The sequence below is a fragment of the Gymnoscopelus braueri genome (assembly GCF_963280865.1).
Source record: "Gymnoscopelus braueri genome assembly, chromosome: 6".
In the NCBI taxonomy this organism is placed as follows: domain Eukaryota; kingdom Metazoa; phylum Chordata; class Actinopteri; order Myctophiformes; family Myctophidae; genus Gymnoscopelus; species Gymnoscopelus braueri.
In genome coordinates this window covers 32408061-32425913 of record NC_137607.1, presented here as the reverse complement: position 1 = coordinate 32425913, position 17853 = coordinate 32408061, and the positions used below count along the sequence as shown (strand labels likewise).

Genomic DNA, 17853 nt, shown 5'->3' with positions numbered 1-17853 from the left:
ATCATTTAGATCAATTAATCATTCCTTGGTGGAAACAACATTCTTTGCCGTCTTCTGTGTTTTTTGTTCAACAGAGTGAGGAGCTTGATGAGAATGTCAAGAGAATGCAGCTCAAACCCAGGTGGGGGGGGTGGTGGCTTTGCCAATGGGAAATCAGCTTGATGAAGTGCAATCTCTTTGGAGCAGCAGGAATAATTAAACAATTAAAGTCAAGAATAAGATCATCTTAACACATCTGATGTCTTTCTAATGAAGCTAGGGGCAGCTCATAATAAAACTGTTTTGTCATGTAAAACCCATTCTACCCACTGAATCGCAAATAACTATTGAGGTAACTTTTGGTTCAAAAGTTTTCATTGTCACTGAAAAAGTCACTTGTCTTGATTTTTTAGAATAACCTTTTTGAAGCTGCATCACAGAAGCTTTGTGCTTCAAGGGTTTTATGAAAGAATAAAAAGAGGGGGGAAAAAAGATTTTGGAAAAGAGTCCTGAATATGCCATTATACAGAACATTATTATAGTGGACATATGCCAAGACATATATTGTTCTTAAAAATATGATATACACGGTAATTTGTAGAAGAAACGTGGTTACCATGATGTATATTTCATATTAGACCCTAAACTGTAAACTGTAAACTTACAGAAAAATATATTTGCCCATTTTCAGGAAACTTTAAATAAATTGTCAAAAATAATGACGAGGTATGGGATCTCAGCTGTTCAGTCAAGCTTGCGCAATGTGCTATACAAAATGCGCCTTCTTGTAATTACTTTTACCGACAGACGATGGCGCCACTACGCAGCTATTCGATATTTTTCCGAGGTTGGAGGAGTAATCCAACAGTACATCATGAAGTTATTGAGTGGCGACGACCAATTAAACTTCTATTATATTTTGGATTCATTGTGATATTCAAATGGCTGGATCATGACTAAAAACTACTACCTTAAAACTGTGGTCGTGAAGGAAATAATGCTCTTTCTAGTAGGCTACAACACAAGAAAGCGAATAAAAAGAAAACTCTTTAGTGCTCCTATAACGCAGCGGGGGTCTCCTCTGGAATGTGTTGGTCCTTCCTTGTCATCGTTGACACACGTTGCTTACATCTGAGTGTGACACGCGTCTCACAATTTAGTTCCACTTCGCAACGCGAACCATTCAAAAGCGGTCCATTCCGGTCCTAAATTATTCTTTCATTATATATTATTATTATTATTATTATTATTTTGTGTGCATTTTTGCAGCATTTCTTTCCTGTCCTCGTCGGTGTGTCCAAGTCCATCTCGCATTCCTCTGATTGGCTGGATTTGTTATTCCGCTTAAATGGACTGCGTGGAGATTGGCTGCAAAGAGGCTGACGTCCAGCGTTGCCATGTCCGCTTATTATAAGCGACTTTGGGCTTGTTGTTCTGTAAAGTTGCTTGCGGGTTGCGGGTTTTTGGGGCTCGTTTCGGGCTTATTAACGTTCTTTAAACCAGTGGTTTTCAAACATTTTCATGGCAAGGACCCCCATATTAAATATGTATTTATCCACAAAATACATATTAATCCCCCCCATCTGAAAATATTTGTGTTTCTTTCTTTTGAAAATAGCAGTAGATCGGCTATTATTTTTAGTAGTCGCTGCTTTTTGGGCTTGTTTTCATAGACCCGGTCTGCTTATTTCTCTCGCAAGATCTGGCAACTCCGCTGACGTCGTCCGCCTAAAAGCGTTTTTTACAGGAGATTTCTTCTCTGTCAGCGACACATGTAGAACAACCAACCAAGCATCCATCCAGACTAGAGCCGATGATCAGCGAACGGAGCAGACACTCACACTGTGTGCGTTGTTCGTGTGCCGCAGCCTCATCTCCTCCTGCCGTCCAGCCAGGGCCCCGATGATCACTTCTTCCCGATCCGAGGACATTACTACAGCATGCACAGACCTGTCATCATTACGTCTCGTAATGGACTCTTTCCACTCCAGAGGAGAGAAAAGCCCGGCGCACAACAACAAGCAGCAACAGTAAAAACGGGACGTTAGATCCGGTGGAAATACTATCTGATAACTCCATTTGCTGCTGTACTTCCTTTGCTGTACTTCCATGGTTTTTCCAGCAGCAGTCAATGCAAGGCGGCTGAAGAAGTCCTGAGGTTTTTTCCGCTGTTTGTTCAGACACGGAGGGACTTGAAGATCGTTTTGTCACGACAGAGACTGTGCGTACTAAGAGTTTACGGACTGTAATAATAAATTAAAAAAAAGAATATATATATTCAGCAGCCTGGTTCAAGATTCAACTGATTAACTTCCACAATCAGATTCAGCCATTACACTTAAAAGGGACAAACGAGGTGGGTGTTCATACATTATTCTCCTTCTAACGTTAGATTAGATGTTGCATGATGACAAATAATATACATATATATTCAGCAGCCTGGTTCAAGATTCAACTGATTAACTTCCACAATCAGATTCAAACCATTACACTTAAAAGGGACAAACAAGGTGGGTGTTAATTATCCTTCTTCTAATCTAACGTTAGATGTTTGCATGATGACTCCTTGTAATGCATTCTAATTATAGACAGATTACACTGGAGGGAAGCTATGTGTGCGCTGCTGGCTTTTAGTTGGTTCCGACTTGATGGCTTAAAGCTGGCGTTTTTCTTTAAGAAAGAATGCTAGCGGTGATATTTGATAGCCTGTGTTATTCTTGCTACATTATCCCTCCTCCTCCTCGTCTCTATTCATGCTTTTACCCCAACGATAAGACCAGAGTGTGTGATATATACCACAGACAAGGGGCTCACTGGCACTAGATCTCTTATTATAGCCTTTTTATTTTCCATTAAAACGGAGCGGCCAGCGGACAGGCTCTTTTAGCGTTCGTCCGCCTGATATGTTTTCTATCCGACATCTCGGTGCCCAAATTGCCTGTCCGTGTAATTACTTGAGTTGGCCCATTTAAGTTAAAAGCCTCCCCACTCTCCCGCCCCTCCCCTCCGCGAAAAGTCCTCTCCAGCGTTGCCAGATTTTGCGAGAGAGATAAGCAACCAGGTCTAGGAAAACTAGCCCAAAAGAAGCAATTAGGCTATAGCTATTTGAAAATACGACGCGCTGTGGGCTTGTTGTAGATCTGCTATTTCCCCCCAAAAAAAAACAAAAAACAGTGATTTTGGAATATTTTTTAAACATTTGAACAACACAAATCTTGTTCCCTGGCACAACATTTTTTTTGGGGGGGGGGGGTCTGCAAACAAAATGCATATTAATCTAGGGGTCCTTGCCATGACAATGCTTGAGAACCCAAATAAGCAACTAAGCTACTTCACTTTAGAAACGAGCCCCAAAAACCGCAACCAGACAATATTTACAAGCAACTTTACAGAAAAAAGAACCCCAAAGTCGCTTATAATAGCCCGTCATGGCAACACTGGTCCTCTCTCTCTCTCTGAATGAAACTTGACGATGGTCCGTCTTATTTATCTAGAGGAGTCACTTTCAGGTCGGCTTTTTGATTCATCTCCTTTTAGATTTAATCAGCACTAAGATACGCTATAGCTTGTCCCTAAGAGCCTTCGCTAATGGGGTTACTGAATGCTTTTGTACCCCCCCCCCCCTCTCTGCCTCCCCCCCTCCTCCCCTCTCTAATTAGCCTACCTGCCTTTCAACAAAGATTTGGCTTAGCCAGCCATGAAGTCTGCCTGACAAAATTGGGCTAGGATTAGAATAGAAACGGCCTATACCAACATGCATTTGTGGGTGAAACAAATGCCTGCGTTGCATTAATAGATTATAACTAGGCTAGGTGTGGGTAACCCACTACAGGATTACAGCAGGCCTATAGTATATCATGGCTATCTGTCCCATAAAGCCACATGGATATTGCTTTGTGGCTGCAGGATAGATCCTAACATTGTTATTGCTGTTTATTATTAAGGATGCCCATGATGTCAAGTTGTGCAACAATCCAACTTTTGGGCACCAACTTTTAATGTAGAGGCCTGGCTACTCTTTTGTGGCTACATTTCAAAAATGTTTTCTACCTGTCCGGAGTGGAAAGAAGTGAAGCATTATAGTTTGCCAAAAGTATTGTGCTATTTAGACATTCTAAAGACGGCTCAACAAAAGGCCATCCTGCTGCATAATTGTTCCTGTGGCCTCTAGTGTTATCAGTTAACAGACATTCATCATGAGACATCCAATCAAGCAACAGCATGAGGATGAGGCTGAGATCAAGGGCAGATTAGTTCACTAAATGACCCGTGGGTTCTCTTGTACCAGGACAGCACATGGAACTGGGCTGGCCCCCCTAATGAGATCAACTATTGTTGCCGTTGTGGAATCTGCAGTCTGCAGCCACTGAAGAAGAATAAAATATAATGCCACTCTGATGTTTCAGAGCATATGATGAGGCCCGATAGTTTCACTTTGAGGATAGAATGGTTAACAAATACATTAGATTCTACCAGGTTGTGTTTATACAGTATCACTGTCTTCATGTTGGGAATCGGAACACACAGGGTCACGACCCATTGCTGGTCCTGAGCCATTGTGTACCAAACACAAAGCCTTAACCACTTAAGCCCTATTCAAAATAAAATAAATACATAGGCAATCTATACGCTCACAACGTGTTGCATGGTGACACGCTGTGAGCTTGTAGATCAGATATTTTTCCAAACACGGGTACACCAGGTTGAACATGGTTAAACTACTAAGTAGCAGGTAAAACTTTTGGACTGTACGATGTGAATTATGTGGGAAACATGGCTTCTACGGTACAATATTTATTTTCATTCTGTTTTTTAGGGACAATGGTGAATCCCGGAGGCAGCAGCCAGCCACCACCGGTGGGAACAGGTTCTCTCTCCTGGAAGCGGTGTGCAGGCTGTGGGGGCAAAATCGCAGACCGTTTCCTTCTTTACACCATGGACAGTTACTGGCACAGCCGCTGCCTCAAGTGTTCATGCTGCCAGGCCCAGCTGGGCGAAATAGGCACATCGTGCTACACGAAAAGTGGCATGATCCTCTGTAGAAACGACTATATCAGGTAAAGAAATGGCTCTCACTAACTTCACTGTGTGATATAAAACGTGTATAAATATACACTTTTTTTCCTCTTCTATAAGAAAAAAGTGTACATGTTCTAATTTCTTTTTTTATTATTGCTTTTCTTAAGTTGCAAAAAAAAAATCTTTGTCGTTTATATTACAAACAAGAATTTGTCAGAAAAGATTAATTCATTAAAAAAAAGTTAGAAATGCAAATATTGCAATTGGCCATAGAGGATGTGAGGTTGAATGTTTTTATTTAATTTTATTGTTATTTTTGCAACATGTATCTCATCATCCGGAGCCGGGCTCATTAAAACGGTCTGGTTGAAGTGTCCCTGGACTCTGCCTAAAAGAGGTCACAGACATGCATGTTGACAGAGCTGAGGAGTTGTTCTGCACACCATCTGCACGTCTGTTTGTCATTCATGGCTAGCTGGAGGAGAGGGCCAGGGTCTTGCACGCTTGTCGTGTGCTCTACCGACATGCTCGGGACACATGAACTCTCTCGGGGGCTCTCGTGGAATTCAAGGGGGGTCTCTCTCTTCCTTTTTTTTGGTGAGTTTGTGGATCAGAAAGGGAGCATTTAATTAGCGAAAAGGGGCTTTTAAAATATTTATGTGAGAGTGTCGGACCTTGAACCAGAGCTGGGTGACGACACTTTCATTCTGATAATGTGGAATAGTCTGAAGTGACAACTTGACCATTCAACAATTTGACCCCTGAGAAGGACAAGCAGCAGCCTTCATTGAGCAGCAAACACAAGCACACTTCACTATGATTATTCTTTGCAACACCGAACTTGTAAACACACAAATCCTTAGTGCTAACTTAACTCCAAAGAGTGCGGTTCCATTTGTACACATTTTTGGAGATACATTTACAGTTGATTTGACTGTTCACACACACATTTCAGCCTATATTTGCTCTTTCAAATATAGTTCTAGTATTTCCTTTCTTCTTTTAAAACCTGCACTTTAAAAAGATGAACTTGTTTTTCCTTACTGTAGTAGATGTTTGTGGGTGTGTGTGCAGCTGCAGTTTTACTTACATTAACGGCCACCGACTTTGCCAGTGAATTTTTCCACCAGCTGCACTCCAAACAATTCAGGAGGTGAAAATGAACATGGCACACAGTTATTAAACCCTGCGCAGACGAGTCGAAATCTAAAGTGTGCCTGTGTGTGGTGCGCTCCCCCCCCCCCCCCCCCCGTAGAAAGGCTGAGGAAAGTCAATGGGGTACTTCATTCATAATGGGAATATAACCTAATTAAAATCGGAAGGGGTAAAATGTGGGTACACCTTTTCCACTTGTAAATGAGAGCATGGCGCTCGCTGGAGAGGGAAAGAGCTAGAACACATCTTATATGGAAGCATGAGATGTCTGTGGAGATAAGCAGGGGGGGGTGGGTATGGCGGGGGGAGCGGAGGGGGGAATCTGACAGTGAGTCCACACAATTAAATGCTTTAATTATTCTCCCCCTCCATTTCCTTTAGTCCTGATGGGTTTTATCTAATGAGATCTGGTCTCTGGCTTGTATCCGCTCCCAATGACGTGTCCGAAATGAATGAGAGCCACATTGCAAACAAAACATTTAATTAACCAAATTGGCTTTTGAGAGAGAGCAAGAGAGAAAGACGGAGCGAGATGGGGGATTATTGCGAAGGCCAGTTGCCTGTGTGTGTGTGTGTGTGTGTGTGTGTGTGTGTGTTAGTGTTTTTTTTCCTCTTTTTTTTTTTCATCTTAAAGGGCCAGCCTCTTTTTGTTTTTGTGATGGATTACAAAGCTGGCGTTCTACTTTACAGCATACATTTGGGAGTTATATATTTCTTTAATGTTTATTAATACGAGCGATATGATAATGCTCAATCCGATTGATCAGGGCGCTTGAGTGGAAACGCATCACATTATGGCTAATGGGATGTTCGCCTGGCCTAGGACGATACCCATCTCTCATCAATCACGCAGGGGATGCACAGATGCCACAAATGCCACAGGACTAGCATGCATCTCTGCACTGCATGGTGCAGCCTCTTTCCTGGCGCTAAGCATATTAACCCTGGTGTTCCTATTTTGGGCAAATTTGCATGACGTTTCGAAATCTTCCAAGATCTTTCAAAAAACAAAAAAAAATACACATCTACAGGCTCACAATGCGTTGTGAGCTTGTAGATCGGCTATGTTCACTATTTGTTGTTCAACGAAGTATATAGGGTGTTTTAGTTAGGGAGTTAGTGTTTGCTCTCCTGGATGATGTTGTTTTGAAGCTGGAGGTTGGTATTATTTGTGCCGGCTGCTAGTGGGGAGAGAATTAATTTACATGTGGCTGCTGGATTCAGGGAAAATGCTGTCCCCCTTAATTGAATAAGCCTAGGTAATTAAATGGCACTTTTCCAATGGAACGTGTGAGGTAAATCTAATACTTGGTTATTTAATATCACTTTGAAGTCTGCCCACTCAAGCACTATGACAGCACCAGAGAATGTGAACTATTAGGGCAGGGAAGAGGAAAAAAAAGGGGATCTCAGAAATTAATTAAATCGCATGCAATTTAGGGGAAACGTTTATCTTGATTTGTCATAACAGAATTAATTCAAGGCCTTCAATTCACTTGGGGCCAGATCTGTTACTCTGAATTAACCAAGTGTAATTTGGCTGATCCCCCCCACCCCTACCCTCACCACCAACACCACCACAACCCCCCACCCCCCCACCCCCCAACACACACACACACACACACACACACACACACACACACACACACACACACACACACACACACACACACACACACTCTCCACCCTCCTCTCCCACCCTTCCTCTAATGCAGCTCTTGCCATTATGCAAAGCCCTGCTCAGTATCAATATGGCCGAGTGCTTTTAAGGTGCTTTGGCTGCTGATGTAGGGAGGCATTTTTAATGGACTGTGTTGCAGAAATCATTGTTGTGGGGGTAATTTTACCCCGCTCAAAGGCCTTGGTGAATGAGCTCTGCATTTACCAGACAGCCCCTAACAGCAAGCCATGCTATATTTCACCTGGGCAAGGCTTTGCCGAAATGAAATCCAATAGTCATCGCCCATAGACAGCAAGGACGGCTCCAAATTTGTTTTTTATTTAATGAAAGACGTCGCTCGTAGTAGTAGTGGGCTATTTCAAAGTCAGATCCCCGGTGTGAGCGGTTGAGGGGGGAACAAATAAATCAACGTGGCGCTCTCTTCACGTTGCTCTTGACAAAGCCATCCTCCCGCGTCTGTAAATGATCTCACAAGGCACAGGCCTGGAAACTACGCGGCTGATTTGGAGTAGGGCGGGGGTGCGTGGGGGGATGAAACCAGATGTGTCACTGCAATTAAAGAGTCCCCTGGCTTTAATTACACTGACCCGAGGTTTCTTCTTCACCCCTGTACAGGAGTTCAATGGAAGACGAGGCCATTAGAGTCCAAGTGCAAACTGATAGCAACTTAATTGAGCACCTGAAGGCTTCAGGCCTTTAAATCAACTCGTATCAGGAGCCGTCCCCTTGTCAAATAATTAACCTGGTATGAGTGGTGCCCAGTGGTAAAGAACGAGGGCTGCGGCAGAAATCTCCCGTAGCCTTTTCCTTTGTTGTAAGAAGCCCAGACGTGTACACACACACACACACACACACGCACACGTTGGTATTACTATACCTGTGAGGACATCCAAACTTCAGGATGGACATTTTTAGAAATGCTATATATAAAAAAAAAAAAACATTGTTGCCAATCCTAAAAACCTGAGTTATACTTAGTTGCATGCCAGTGTCAAACATTTATTTCTCTTGTGAGGACCAGCAAAAACGTTTGTTTCTCAAATTCTACTATACTTGTGGGGACATTTAGCCCTCACAAGTATAGTAATGCAAGTATATACACACACACACAAACACACACACACAAGGGAAATATAGGAGCTGAACAAATCCCATTTTGTTGCAGTTTGCGACATGGGCGCACGAGAAAAGGAAATTGACAAAAGTTTAAACTTTTGCGTGTCCAAGAACGGATAGACATTAGTGTTTGGAGCGATGCCTTTTGATTTTGTAAGTGCGATTGCTTGTGTTTCCCCCCCCCCCCCCCCCAAACAAACGAACACGGACACAGTAGTCTTTTTAAAACAAAGGCTTTGTGCTCGTCACCGGCGTCGTGTTTGTGCCGGCAAAGGCACAATATTGGCAATGTTGTGACAACAGTCTCCAGTTAATTAGTTTCTGAAATTGAGTTTTGATGGAGGCCTTCCAATCGATGCCAAGACGAAATTTGCTTCTTCCAGGGGCCTTGCCTATTGAAAGCTATTTTAGTGTCCCTTTTACAAAGAACTCCCTCATGCCGTTTTGTCAATATGTTTTAACAATTACGTGCGGGTTAGCGCTTTAGGTACAAGAAGCATTTCATCCCTCCGTCAGTTTCACAGTTTATTATTCGTAGATATTTGCATGCAGCAGCACCTTAAATAGTTCTCCTTGAACTCCTTTGTGAAGTATCGTCGCTGTCCGGCAGAAACCTTGCATCTCCATATTTCATCCTTTTTTAGTTTTTTCTTAAATGAATGCCCTATTCTATACTTAATCGTACAACAGTGTCATGCAAAAGTAGCGAGAATGGCAGCGCTACAAGCTAACGTTGTGTTGTGAGCTTGTAGATCTCTTTTCTCGTAGAAATTTTAACATTTCCTAAATAGGGATGCGAGGTTGAAAGTGGTTAAGCCTGTCTGTGGGTTTTATAAATGATAATAACTACAGTGGAGCCATTGGAACACGGGTTCCTGAACAGTTGTTTTGGACATACAAGGTCTTTGCCCGACAGTGACAATGTGCTCTCAGAATGCAAAAAGGCCACTTTCCTAACATTTCGTCGTTGTTGTTGTCTTTTTTTCTTCTTCTTTCTTGCTACTTTTTTTTTTAAAGCCAAAACATCTTTATCAGATTCACACACACACCAATGTTAACCACTCCCCCCTATCCCTTTCTCTTTCCATCCTCCCCCCCAGCCCCCCCTCTCCCGAGCATGTCAGATGCCGTGGTCTTATTTGATTGCTTAGGAAAAGTGCAGTGATAGAGCAAACACCCAGTGAGATATGATGACAAATGGGTCCAGATCCCAGTAAATTACTTTCTGCTCAAATCGAAATTTCATTCAGTTTGCTGCTCACCAAGATGAAGTAATCTAAATTGTGGACTCAGAAGGAAGATAGAAGGGAAGCTGGAGCAAGCATTTCATTATCAAGAGGCAGCGAGAGAGAGGGAGAGAGGGAGAGAGAAGGTTACGGACGAAAGAGATGAGCAGAAGCAAATCTAAAGTGTTGACACCATGATTGAAAAGGTTAACCCATGCACATTATATATCAACCCGAGTAGCTGCGGGTTTCTAATGGAAACGCGGCACTGACAGAGCATTCACAGAGGTCCTAATGGCAAAAGCACTATGTCTCCGCCTCGATGTACAATCAAATCCTCTTAGGCCCTGATTGCTTATGTTCCAGGTTATTATTACGTTGCAAAAAAAGAAAAAAGTGCACCAAAAGTAATGTGCAGTTTGGCGTGCTGTAGCTGTTTGTGGAAGTGCAGTGCAGTGGTGGGTGTTGTTGCTGTGATTTTTGTTTATGACTGTGTCAAGTCGATCTGCATTCCTCGTTGTGGATTTGTATTTCCTTTTAGGTGAAGGACTGAGCTCGTCCTTTGGGCGCGGGACACCAAACTCGCCCAACGTGTGTGGAGTGCGTTTTACGGGACTGAATCCCTTGCAGCTCTATACAATGTTGCTGTAACATTTGCTTTTCTTTTTGTTCATTTCGTAGATTATTCGGTAACAGCGGAGCTTGCAGTGCGTGCGGTCAGTCCATTCCAGCCAGTGAATTGGTGATGAGGGCACAGGGCAACGTGTACCACCTTAAGGTAATGTCCATGATGATGTCCATATAATATATGGGCTAATTCTCAAACTTGTTAATTTCAATGACCCCCAAGTTTGATATGCATTAGGCCATAGACCCCTATTTGATACAGTTTTGACCTCTGAAACCCTAATTTACACTGTAAAATAGCCAGTGCTAATTTAACTCTGAGAGTGTACAATTTGTTACTTTTTGTTACTTTTTTGCTCTCAGAGTTACAGACCTGTAAGGGTCTATTTGTTTCCCAACTATCAATCATTTAACTGGGGTCCCTCTTGGTACTCCCTCAATGACCCCTGGGGGTACCCAGCCAGTTCCAACCAGTGTAAGAACCAGACATCGTTACTTTTAGCTCTACAACAAAAGTGACACATCTTTTTGTCGGGTGACAATGGTCGAAGGAGGCGTGCGACAAAGTATTCATTAGCCTTAAATGTTCAGACTAAGAATGATAAGAATGATCACGATAAGACGACAAGGCACGATAAGGGGGACTGATTAGCATTCGTACATGGAAGGCCTTCAAGGTCAAGCATAGTCGATGTGTAAAGCTGGGTCAACAAACCCGGTTTGTTGATTTGTTAAGGTTTTCTGAAAAATTCATACTATAAATAAACCTGCATTGAACATGTCAAATAGCTCCAAGGAACAACTTCACACATAATGTCCTAGTCAAGTAACATGATCCTTATGATAACCACATGAACCTATTCTGGGCACTCGAAAATACACACAAACATTTGGCGGAAGTACACAGAAGCTCAGCAAAAATACACAAAACATTCGGCGAAAATAGGAAGACATTCACTATTTATAGAGGGTTTAAGTGGTTAACTGCTTGCCTCTCACTCATTGCGTCTGTATTTCCGTGCACACGCGTGTGCTCGTGCATGCTCTCATGCACATTCGCTCAAAGGTATCGTTACGTAACTGGATCGAGTGCTGCTGCCTCATGGTCCGAGGGACTGTGTGTGTTTGTCTGCGTGTGTGTGTGTGCGCGATAGAGAAGGATAGAATAGATTCTCTTCATTGTGTCTCTCTCTCTCTCTCCCCCCCCACTACAGTGTTTCACGTGTTCCACCTGCCGGAACCGGCTGGTCCCCGGGGACCGGTTCCACTACATCAACGGAAGCCTGTTCTGCGAACACGACAGACCCACAGCTCTCATCAATGGCCACTTGAGTTCACTGCAGACGAACCCCCTACTGCCCGACCAAAAGGTAAGAGCCATCCCTGTTTATCAATGGGAAATGAAACCTCACACTGCTGGCCCTGGTGGAGCTAGAGCAGCCATTCCCAACCCCACTGGTGGGCCGTGAGGGACATTGCAAGTGAGCCCCCAAATAATTGGCAAGACAACTGAGATGTTATTGATAATATGAATATGCTAATCCATTCAATCCGGGAACGCTTCTGTGTCATTTTAGATTTTTGCTATAACCATTATTTTATACTTTGGCAATTATTTTTTTAATTGTCAAAGTTTGTGCAAATCTTTGAATACATATTTTTTTTGAAAGCGAACATTTGTAACTCAAATCTTTGCTTCTTGGGGTCCCTGGAACTCAAGAAGAAATATAAATGCATACTAAATGCATATCATTTTGGGGGTCCTTGACATGAAAAAGTGTGAGAACCACTGATATAGCAACATAGGTTTTTCAGAAACCTGTTAGGATTTAGGAGATATTTGTAGACGCGTTCCCAGATTTAATGGGTTAACTCATTCCCTGCCTAGAACGTAAAAAACGTAATTATATCCAATTACCAATTCTGCCAAGAACGTAAAAAACGTAATTTTAATTTTTATATTTTTTTAAAACATTTTTTTAAATTTGACCCAAAGACCAAGGAGATATGATTTTTCGAAGATCTAGACTCCTATCCACTTCCTTGTTAACTTAAAACTTAAGAATTCTGTATCTCGGCTCCTGAGTACTTTTTTTTTTTCAATGAAAAATCTCTGGCAGTGGGCAAACGCGGCCAGAAATACTTCAGGCAGTGAATGAGTTAATATGAAAAAAAAAAACATATTTTCTTTAATACCTTGAAAGAATGTGTTTTCATTGTGATACCGATAAAATGTGAATTTAAAGTACGCTACGTCGGTTCCATTAATCCAAGCCGGAGCACAATCGATTGATTGATCATTAAAATAAACATGCTCTGAAAATGCACGCGGCCCATCCATCTGACCACCAGCCGTTTGGCTGCCGTGTTAAGTGGTCAGATGGGTGGGCCGCGAACGCTTTAGAGATTTTTTCAAGTGGGCCCTGATCCAGAAAAGTTTGGGAACCGCTGGTCTAGAGGTATCTCTGCTCGCTTCCTGACCGCGGCCTCATTTCAAAGGGTCAGACGGCAACTCCCGAAAAAAGGCTAGTCAGTGCAAGGTTATCATCAGTCAACAGGAGTAGTTGACAGAGGGAGAGAGAGGAGGGGGGGGTTATTTCTCGACGCCCACATTTTTCACTCTGATTATATTGATGACATTGATTTCGTCTTTACTGCGAGGCAAGGAATAGATATTAAATGTTATTGACCGAAGATGAATTTAAATTTTTTTTTAGACCGGCGATGGATTTTTCCATCATTCTCCGTGCAGTGTGCGGAAGACATGGGCATGGGGTGGTGTGGGGGGGGGGGGGCACACAGAATCTGTGAAAGTGATTCAGAGTGCCTTACTCGTGTGTACACAAACACTCTGCTATGAGCACAAGCGTTTTTTTCCTCACGCATTAACCACATTAACCCTGCCATCCATATTTTGGGGAAATGTTTCTAATATCTAATATTTTTTTAATTGTTTACATTTTCAAAAACAGCCGATCTGCAAGCTCACAAGTTCCAACGTGTCGCCATGCGATGTGCTGTGAACTTGCAGATCAGCTACTTTCGCTATTCATCATACGACGAAGTATATAGAGCCTAAGTGGTTAGAAGTGTCAAGTTCTCTTGCTCCCTCCAACCAATCACACAGTAGTCGAGCCACGATTATGGCGAGAAACGACAATAACGCACGCCTCTATTAGCAGCTAGTTACGTGTTATGTTTTTCTACTTTAAAGGGCGCATTCGTCAACCGTATCAACGTGAGCGTTACCACCTGCTCCGAGTTATTACGCGCGGGGCCAAAAATATGTATCCAAGGCCTGAGGTTCATCACAGACACCCAGCCACAGCTAGTATATCATGCAACATGTCATCACGGCTCACCCTGATTTGATCTGGATGCCTCCGGTGAAAGCAGAAACAGAGGGACTAATCATATATGGAGGATAACTTCATTCTTCAGGATAGCTCCCATTCTGCCAGCAGGGTGATAGAATCATTTCAGCTCTCACAACAAGCAGCTTTATTGATACCTTGTCTGCACACACTGTATATATATTGTGTGTGTGTGTGTGTGTGTGTGTGTGTGTGTGTGTGTGTTTGTGAGAGAGCGTGCACGCGCGCCTGTGTGTGTGTGTGTGTGTGTGTGCGCCTGTGAGTTGGACTGAAGGAGGAATTATATTGTTGGGAGCATGCATTTCACCTTGAGTGGATATGTGAGTGGTGGAGAGGTGGAACTCCATTAAGCCCCCCCCACACACACACACACACACACACACACTCTCCCTCAAGCCCTCCCTTCCTCCACATTACAGGCCTTTTAAGGGCTTGTCACTTTTACAAATCAGCTCTTAAGAGTGCCTCACATTCAAATTGAAAGCCGTTGCATTATCTAGCTTAATTTTAAATGTCTGTTTAAGTCCTTTACTCCCCGCCGCCCCCATCCCACAGTGTCTGTTGTACCATGGCTGGTGCAGTAAATATGAGGCCTCATTGTTTATTTATGGACTAACATCAATTGTAGTGAAAACTACTGAATTATTGATGCTAAAATGCAATCTGAATATTGGCCCTGGTGCTTTAATTATAGCGGAGAGGGAATTATTAAATAAACAGAGACACCTCCCTCCCTAGCACAGCGGGTTGAGAGGCCTCGCGTTGTCTCTGTGAAACCAGTAGAATTATGTTCCTGGTGAGGACCTTCATCAGACATAGGTTGCATTTCTTTGAGTTTGTGTAAACAGCAGCTGTGTGCGGATGCATGTACAGTATGAGTGCACCGTACATTCCTAGTAGAATAACTGCCGGTGCTGAGAGGGGCTTTCAAAGTCAATACAACTTACATATCTCCAGCAGTGCAACATAACAAGCAAAGAGAGAGGCGGTGTGTGTGAGAGAGAGAGAGCGAGGGAGGAAGCAATAGAAAGCAGTGTGGAAAGCAAATGAATCGGTCTTTGCCCGTATGGACACGCAGGCTCATCTATTGGCCATCATTTTGATTATGTGCGATTTCACAGTGACACAATTGGTGTCGTCTGTGTGCTCGTCGTGGCACACAGGACATTTGATGCTCATTTATTAAGTAGGCCTCCCCGGCTCTCCCTAATCTCCTTCTTCAGGACAGACAAATTACCTTTCTCATACGGAGCAGCCATGACCCAGGGGAACGAGACCCTCCCAGCGTCAGTCACTTTAATTAGCCCCCAAGTAGGAGTTTGCAATTACTAATAGACTGACGCCCTCCTAGTGGATTGAGGGATGAAGGGAAAAGTAAATTGCCCCTTAGAAATCGTAAAGGAAAGAAAAGCAAAGGGAGAGAAAGGGGGGAAAAAAATAGAGATGAAAAAGTTGGCCTGAATGTTGGTGGAAGCGAGACAGATAATTGCCTTTATTCCGCTGCATTTTTACACTTTTCACAGGAACTCGTTGCCTCCTGCGGTGATGTTGGAGCGTTGTTAAAATTATACCAAAGAGAATCACTTCATGCGTGCACCTTTAAAGTTAATGCAAAGGAAATGGGGCAGCAGATGGTTTCCAAAGCCTCACTGATCAATAAATTAAATGAGGGCTTTACTGGATCTGACGAGGAAAGGGGGAATAAAAACCCTGTTGATGGAATCTTCCGCAGCTCGCAGGAATGATGTGGAATATTGTGGAGTGTTTTAGTCGGTGAATGCTTCAGGGAGGAGGGCCCTGCCTCTTCTCTTGTTACTGTCATCTCACCTTTTGTCTCCCTCTCCAGCCCACACTGTCTCACCTTTTGATGTTTTTGTTTTTCCCCACTTTTATCTTCCATCCCTTTAGGTGTGTTAGGCCGGGTGGGGGGAGAGAGAGAGAGAGAGAGAACGCCGTGCAGGAAGCAGGATGCGTGCCTTCATTTAAACCCTTAACTCATTGTCACCCGAGACGACGTGGATCAGCACCCCAAGCCTGTTTTTCTTCTTCTTTTTTTAGCTGAGCTCCCAGGCTCCTTGTGTCCATCGACCCTGAGTACCCTGAGGAGCACCTCCTCCATCCTACTGTACCTATACTCTGATATTATTTCTGCAGCCCATAAACCCACAGACACTCAGCCTTTCAGTCTTTGGCTTTCCCCAAGGTTATGGGTGGATTCTCGGCGGCCACAAATGCCCCAAACTGGGATACCGAGGACTCTCTGTGGCCCTGGAATTTAAAAAAAGATTAAATAAATAAATAAAAGACTGGTCCAAGCCGAGCCGCCCGAGGGACTCTTCGGGAAGACAAAATGAGATGCCACGCGGTGGGATGTTCTGGGTGAAGTGAGGGGAACGAGAGAGGAGAACGAAGAAAAAAAAAAGAGACACAAAAGGTACTCGAACGCAGGGCTTTTGAAATCTGCGTTCGCGCATTTGTTTAAAGACAATTTTGGGGGGAGGGCGGGAGGGAAGTGACCGGGACCTTTAAAAAAAAAAAATCTTTTCCTTTTCTATCCTCCATTTCCCTCGAATCAACATGGTGTTTCCACTTTCTATATTTTAAATGTTGTAAAAGGAGGGATGTGTTTTCTTTGGTGGTGTATAATGAAAAGTTGGGGTTTAGAGACAGAGAGAGAAGGGGGAAAAATCTGTGGCTTTTTGTGGAAAACAAATCATGAACACTCGCGTTGTATTTGTATAACTACCATGTATGTACAGTATGCATGTAAATGTCGTTGTCAAGGCGTGGCTACAGTACATTCTACCCTCAAAACACAGTCCAGTCTTTACCCCACCCCCCCCCCCGAACCCATGGCAAACTAAAGCCTGAGTTATACTTAGCTGTGCGTAGGTGTCACGCACCGGAAATAGGCGATCTACAAGCTCTGCGATGTGCTTGTGAGCTTGTAGATCGGCTATCTTTGGTGTGTGACACCCACGCAAAATGAAGTATAAATCAGCCGTAAAGAAAACATGCTCCTAGTCAGTAATGTAGAGATTTTCACCAACATATAAAATGCTGAATGAAAGATAAATTTATTTGTGATATTTTCCGAGACATTTGCTCCAGTATGGTGTATTTAATTAATAAAAAAAAAATCATCAAGATTTAAAAAATAAGAAGTTTCCGGGTGATTGTTTGACATAATGATCCTAACAGACAGGAGATCATAACTGTGTTACAGTAGGTTTACATATGTTTTTGTAATTATGTGTGTGCTAAATATTGCCATCTCATGCAATTACAATGTTTCATCCTTGGTTATACTTACCATGTAAGTAGAACAATGCCTTGTTTCTACTAATGAAGGATTCCTGAATTATCATGAATGACTTACATAAACAATAATCAGTACAAGAGGGCTCATCAATTGAATGGTCAAGCATTTGTTTTTCATGCGACCTTTTGATACCAGTGTCTGTGTTTAATATTCCAAATGCGGTGGTGCTGCCTTTCAATTTCCTGCATGGCAATTATCAACGGTCATGACGAGCGTCTAAAAGGAAAAATGGATAAACACGTATCACTCTCTTTCTGTTCAAATGAGCGTTTGCTATTCATCACCATAATGCCTGACAGAAATGGAGGAAAATGTCCCTTTGAAGATTCAATTACTGCAGAGAGGGAGAGAGGT

At 42.9% G+C, this 17853-nt stretch overlaps 1 protein-coding gene across 1 annotated transcript; it reads left to right on the top strand.

The window, feature by feature from the left end:
- The first annotated feature begins 1761 nt into the window (after positions 1-1761).
- On the top strand, positions 1762-17397 carry lmo4b (LIM domain only 4b). The gene is made up of 5 exons (XM_080430061.1): positions 1762-2335; positions 4796-5036; positions 10858-10954; positions 12018-12173; positions 16086-17397. The coding sequence occupies exons 2-5, from the start codon at positions 4801-4803 to the stop codon at positions 16092-16094; spliced, it is 498 nt and encodes a 165-aa protein (XP_080286187.1). The 5' UTR covers positions 1762-2335; positions 4796-4800; the 3' UTR covers positions 16095-17397.
- The last annotated feature ends 456 nt before the right edge of the window (positions 17398-17853 follow it).